General features: G+C 43.3%; 1 protein-coding gene across 1 annotated transcript; it reads left to right on the top strand.

The window, feature by feature from the left end:
* Positions 1-3,451: 3,451 nt before the first annotated feature.
* Positions 3,452-6,169, top strand: LOC129743273 (uncharacterized). The gene has a single exon (XM_055735258.1). It carries the CDS (start codon positions 3,452-3,454, stop codon positions 6,167-6,169), a length of 2,718 nt encoding a protein of 905 aa, XP_055591233.1.
* Positions 6,170-7,066: the final 897 nt, after the last annotated feature.

Genomic DNA, 7,066 nt, shown 5'->3' on the forward strand with positions numbered 1-7,066 from the left:
ATAAGGACATAATTTAGAACATATATTGAGCATTTCCATCATTTTTGTCTGCTTTAGGCATAGTACACACAATTACCTTCTTACTATCATGCTGCTGACAAATGTGCTAATGAGGTAAAAATTTGAGATATTCAGAAATTAAAGTGTTTAATGGAATTTGAATTTGAATTAAAATCGATAATATTAGTTCATGAGATTTTTTTTATTTAAAATTAATATCGTATTCAATCAGGTTTTGAGGTTTTTTCGAAAAATTTTACTTTTTACTGGCATTTTGGATCTAGGTTCAATAAAGGGCACTAGTCCAGTGCCGAAAGAGGGGCAATAGGTTCAAAATAGGAAATTTGAATCATCCAAACTTTTGTAAATCAATCAAAAACGTCAAAATCAAGGATGAAAATTCTCATTGAACCTTGCAGATAAGACCACTAACTATGAATGGGTTTTCTTATATCACAAACACCTGTCCTTGTATTAGAAAAACATGGGTTTATATAAACCACCGCTTAAATGGTTCAAAGTAGGGCAATTAACCCTATATACTTCCAGAGCCCAAGATTAATATCCTGTGAATCGAGCAACCCGTCATAGTGCTACTATTCGTCCAAATGAGTGTGCAAAACAGGAATCGGCAGAAGTTGTAACTTCTACAGAGCAACTATGTATAAACTTGCTACGGTTGGTAATCTTTGTTAGAATTAAGTTGAATAACCAAAATATTTAAATTTAACTTTTACTTTTTTCTCTGCTTTTTAAATAACAGTTTCCGAAAAGCATCCGGATGATATTTAAATTTGGTATTTTTCAAGTACAGTGCAAATAAACGTAAATATATATGAAAACAGAAAAAGCCTCGAAACATAATTAATTTATGTTTTATGATTTAAAAAAAAACCTCAACCAAAATTTTAAGAAAAATGCAAATAAGTATTATCAAGTCATTACTAAGAACCCATGAGTAAAAAACACTGTCTCTTCCCAATTCGTAAGTACATAGAAACTCTTGCTGTAAAAACCATTTTTTTCGTGTTGTTTGTTATTTGAAATTACTTCCAATACTTAAGTTCTGTTTTATTAGTTTTTAATTCATTGTTAGCTTATACCGTCTTTGTTTTCTCCCCTCGATCAGTGTTCCACCGTTCCCGACAAAAACAAACACAAATCGTCGCCAGTGTATTGCTACTAGAGTGTCCATTTCCCGGCCATTTTAGCGTTCCCGGGATTCGGGAAAACTGAAGATCCTTTTCCCGGGAATTCCCGGGAACCCGGGAAAAATTTAAAATGAAGATTTCAACATGAAGATTTTAATCCTCTACTGCGTATTAATTCTTATCAATATGGTATTGATAAATTTATGATTGTACCTAATATTGCAAAATATTTCAAACTTTTTTAATGCGTCAAAAATTCAATAAGCAAACCGAAGACCCAAGTACTTTATCCCAAAAACTGGTCTGATTCCGCTTCAAAAATTTGAAATAATTGAGAAAGATTTCTCACAATCTATAGAAGTTAGTCAGCTGAACTGTTATTCATCGAACATCGTAAATTTTCAGATAACTATCCATTTGTTTTACAATATGTAATATCTTTGCTGATGATTTTGATACTGTAAACAGTATCCGAAACGGAAGTTCTAAATGATGAGTGTTGTAAAATATAACATTTAGATTCTTTCCGTAGCGTTTTATTATTGGTTTTATAGAATCTATGGCATTTTTCACAGGCTTCGGGAAAATTTTACTGGCTTCGGGAATTCCCGGGATTTCTTAAGCGTTTCCCGGGATTTGGGAATTATCGAATTCTTCTAAATCCCGGGAATTCCCGACCGGGAAATCCCGGGTAGGACACTCTAATTGCTACCTCACTCACTCACACGCTCTCTCGCAACACTGACAAAATTTTCGGGGCAACACCGCCCGATGGCAGTGCAACACCAGGTCAAAACCAGTACAACACCGTCCGAATAAACAAACAGTTTGAAAGCACCTAGTGATGCACCAGTGCAACACTCGGCATAAACAAATACGGTATTATAATAGTTTTTATTGATTCCATTGTTTTTTTTCTTTCCCACTAAAATCTCCTTAACCTGATTGATCGATACTACACCGATCAGGAAATCTGAATTGTTTCTGTTTGTAATATGTGTCCTCTATGTTCACTTGACACTGTAATCAATTTGTTCGAAAACATCAATATCTGTACATGTACCCTAGAATAACATTAACTCTCTCGCAACACTAAACATAACGCCGAGAGAGTTCTCACATAATAGTGTAGTAAGCCATTTTAGATATAAGTTAGAATAGATTAGAACGTTAAACGAATCGCACGGATTTTTACTTCTACTATTAATAAATCAGCAATTTAAGTCCAATCAAGCGACTTCAATATACAAGTTCCGAAAGTCAAAGTGCAGTGGCAATACAATCGATCGCGAGTACTGTTTGGTGCTATCTCGCAAACAGACCCGAATAGCACAAACAAAATTCCCCCCCGAACGGGTGATCAGCTGTTGGTGTGAAGTGAAGACGACTTACCTGAAGTTTCTGCTGCTGGTGGATGCCGTCGCCTAAGAGACGGGAAGAAAACCCTCGAATACCGAACCCCCCCATCGGCCGAGCCCGAACATTTGGTCCTTCGAGCCGGATTCGAGGACAGGAAGCTCATCTGGACCAGCAGAGGAATCGAAATTCGCCATCTTCGGGAGCGCAGTAGCAGCTGTGGTTTGTAGTTGATCCACATCAAGGTAGGCCATTTTGTGATAATTTCACTTGAGAACTATAATCCTGGCCAAATATTCACTGCACTTACAAGCAATTTCACAAAATTTGGCGATAAAACAGCAACGAAATTCTATCAACTTTGTTAATTGTGGAATCAAAACAAACGACAGAATTACACTGCAGTACAAACATTTTGCAACACAGTACAGCGCAAAAGTTTTGCAACAAGGAAAAAATAAAATAACCTTTTTTATGAAATTGCATTTTGTGGCTAAAAGTCGGTTCAAGGCGGAAGTGCAAGTGCATTTAGGGTGGTGCACTCTACAGTGTCGTTCAAAAATACATCGACACTTGAAAAATTTAAAGTTTTTGAAAAAAAAATTGAATTCACTTCCAGTGGCCTCTGAGACACTGTGAAGCATTGCTGATACGCATTGGGGCAAGTGGCTAGACAACAGTACCGTACAAAAGTATAGCGAAACTGGTGGATTTTTGGAAAATTTCAATTTTGCTTTACCTGTTAATTTTGAGGCGATCGTTGCATTGCTGGGTGGCGTTTATACAAGTTGGTGACTACAGTACCGTCCAAAAGGACAGCAACTCGAATAAAATAAGAATATTTTGGAGATTTTTATTTACAAATCGCATCCGAAAAGTCAATCGTTGGTAGTGTTTACGATCGTTTTTGGTGTCAACAAGTGTCATTTGAGTGGTGTTGAGTGATGGCTAGCAAGGCGGAGAAAAAGTTAGCAGCGGACCTTCTGACGAGACGACGAGCGTGTGCTGAACGAGATGTGGTGGAGAAGTTCGTAGCGGATTTCACCTATGAACGGGATTGTTGCCAGGTTGCGGTACGTTTGGAGGCGCTCAACAAGTGCAACGAACTCTTCTTGAACGTGCAGAACGACATCGAGATGGGTGACAGCGAAGAACGGTTTGAAACACACCTGGAATTCCGTGCTGATTTTGAGGATCGATTCTGCAGGGCGAAGGGTTTTTTGCTGTCCAAACTGGAGAGTAGGGAGCATCCGTTGAGTTCGACGATCATCCACGCATCGGCTTCTCATAGCATGTCTTCCAGCTTTCATCATCGTCTGCCAAAAATCGATTTGCCGAAGTTTAGTGGAGATGAATCGCGCTGGATCTCGTTCCGTGATAACTTTCTCTCGATGATCCACTGCAACGAGGACATACCGATCGTCAACAAGCTGCAGTATCTGTTGCAGTCGCTGGAAGGAGAGGCAAGAAAACCATTCGAGTCTGTGGATATCCAGGCCGATAATTATTCGTCGACGTGGGATGCGCTTAAGAAGCGTTACGACAACAAGCGGTTCCTCAGAAAGGAGCTTTTCCGTGGCCTATACAACCTTCCACCGATACAGCACGAGTCCGCACAAGACCTCAACACACTGGTTGATGATTTCCAGCGACACGTTAAGGCTCTCGGAAAACTAGGGGAACCGATCGAGCATTGGGACACTCCGCTTATCTTCATCCTTTCAAAGAAGTTAGATTCGACGACGATTCGTGCATGGGAGCAGGATACTCGACAGAAGGACGAGGTGAAATACGACGAGCTCATCGAGTTTCTAATTCAACAAGTCCGGATGTTGAAATCCGTAGACAGCGATTTACAGCATCGTTCCTCAGGCTTTACCGTTTCCAAGGTGGCCGGACAAATCCCGAAGAAACCAGCTCCCATTCGATCTGTCGTGAACACAGCTACGTCCGAAACTCAATCCAGCACTTCGCCATGCCACTGTTGCCTAAGACAACATCCATTGCATCAATGTCCAGCATTTCAGCACCTGTCAATCTCCCAGCGGCGAGAGATCGTGACAAACAAAAGTCTTTGTTGGAATTGCTTTCGTGCAAACCATCAGGCAAGATCCTGTAAATCGAAGTTTCTATGTAGGATTTGTCAAGCGAAACACCACACCATGTTGCACGACCACCAAACAGCACATCTAGAGCAACCCACTACTGAGGAACCACATCCCGTACAAGCGAATCCAGGTTTTAGCGGTTCAGTAAACCCACCATCGATAAATCTATCCGTGCATTCAAATACGACGGTTCTATTGGAGACGGTCACACTGTTTGTTGTCGACCGATACGGCAGAAAGATTCCTGCTAGAGCTCTGCTAGATTCTGCAGCGATGTCCAACTTCATCACCAAGAAGCTGGCAAACCAACTCGCCACCCGTCAAAGGCCCGTGGACATCTCAGTTGCAGGAATCGGAGAGTCAGTGAAGCGCATCAAACACAAGTTAGCTGCCAAGATCATATCCAAGAACAGCGACTTCTCCACCACACTCGATTTCCTCGTCATGAAGAAACCAACATCCCATCTTCCCACATCCCCGATCGATACAACTGCCTGGAAAATACCAAAGGTTCCATTGGCGGATCCTCATTTCAACGTTCCAGCAACAATCGACATGATCATCGGTGGAGAATGTTACCACGAGTTCCACACAGGCGTACGCCACTCTCTTGGTGATAATTCTCCGTTTTTGGTGGACACCCTCTTTGGTTGGACAGTTTCCGGCAAAGTGGATTCCAGCTCCACCACCGCACCACAAGCGTGCTACCTCTCCACCGTTGATCAAACCCGAGAAACGATATCTAGGAAGTTCCGGCCAATGGAAACCACCGATGGGATCCAGAGAATGGAAGCTGAACCCTCCACCACTCAAATTCACGAAGGAGGATACATCGCCCGTCATTCCAGACTCAATTATCCGCAAATCACTCTTGGAGATTCTCGAACGAAAGCCACATATCGAAACTCCACCAGGAATGCACACCACAAAATCCTTGGAAGTCACGCTCAACCCGGAAATAAGCACCACATCGATGCTGTTGACGACAAACCACACTGCTATCTGCCACATCACCCGGTGCTCAAGGAAGCCAGCAAAACCACCAATGAACGCGTGGTATTCGACGGATCCTGTGAGCCCAATTCAGGGTACGCGCTCAACGATACGCTGCTCGTCGGTCCCGTCGCTCAACACAGTCAGCTGTACAACACTCCCTCAAGCGCCGCTAAGATCAACGACGAAGGAGAAGACGCTGCCTATGGATCCTGCTGCTACGTTGTCCCTTTGGTCAAGCAGCCGTCTGTTACCTGTCTGGAGTTATGCGCACCTGTTCTGCCAGAGGAGGATACTGATGGGCTCAGTAGGAGACGCGTTCCGGAAGTGCACATCACAGCTAGTGAACTGTTCAGGAATCTACATTCCTCCAACTTCCCCGAAAACCCTGGTTGGTATTACGACCATGCATGGCAATCCTCATCCTTTGAAAGCTGGCCTTATTCCGCCGCCTCGCGGCTTCATCCAGGTCGAGATGGAGTCATTAAGCCAGCCAAGCGAGATTGTCATCTAACTCACCGCCAGCAGTCAACAGGTCAACGCGACAACCCCGACAACTAGAAAGCTACAAAGACCGGTAGAGCACGCCGAACGTGCTCAACGCGCTAATGGAGCGCTAACAGGTGATTAGCGTTCCTATCATTCCATCCATATCGTTCGATCTACCGGGTCTTTGTTGCTTACAGTTTCTTAGACGTCCTATTGTACCCCGCCATCATCGAGATCCTTCTACAAAGACCGGCAGAGCACGCCGAATGTGACTCACTGCGCATGTCGAGCGCTAATAGGTGATTAGCGTTCCAAGTTGTCACATTTTCTTGTTCGATCTACCGGTTCTTTGTCGATTGCAGATCCTCTCCTACAACTTCATCGAGTATTCGTCAAAATGTACCAAGCCACCACAACGCAGAATCGTCCAAGATCGGTAGAACACGCCGAACGTTGCTCAACGCGCTTACGGAGCGCTAACAGGTGATTAGCGTTCCTATAATATTATCCTTCGCCGTTCGATCTACCGGGTCTTTTCTCGATTCCAGATCGCCCATTGTGCATCATAGCCAATTCCCCACGCCCACTTCGAGAATGGTCAACTCTATCTACGGCGTTAGCAGATTCTGCAAAGATCGGTAGAGCACGCCGAACGTGTCTCAACGCGCTGAAGGAGCGCTAACAGGTGATTAGCGTTCCTATAACTTTATCATACTCCGTTCGATCTACCGGGTCCCATTATCGTTCACAGCTTCTACACCAGTTCCAACGCTGAGACAAAGCAGGTTCTTCGATGTGCGACGTGCCCAGTGCGAGGTGCCTTTCTGACCAAATCGAGAAGAATGCAGCAGCCTATCGGACGCAAAGATGGTTGAAACAGCTGTTTCAAGGTGGCCGGAATGATCGATACTACACCGATCAGGAAATCTGAATTGTTTCTGTTTGTAATATGTGTCCTCTATGTTCACT

This window comes from Uranotaenia lowii, chromosome 2 (assembly GCF_029784155.1).
Source record: "Uranotaenia lowii strain MFRU-FL chromosome 2, ASM2978415v1, whole genome shotgun sequence".
Lineage (NCBI taxonomy): Eukaryota > Metazoa > Arthropoda > Insecta > Diptera > Culicidae > Uranotaenia > Uranotaenia lowii.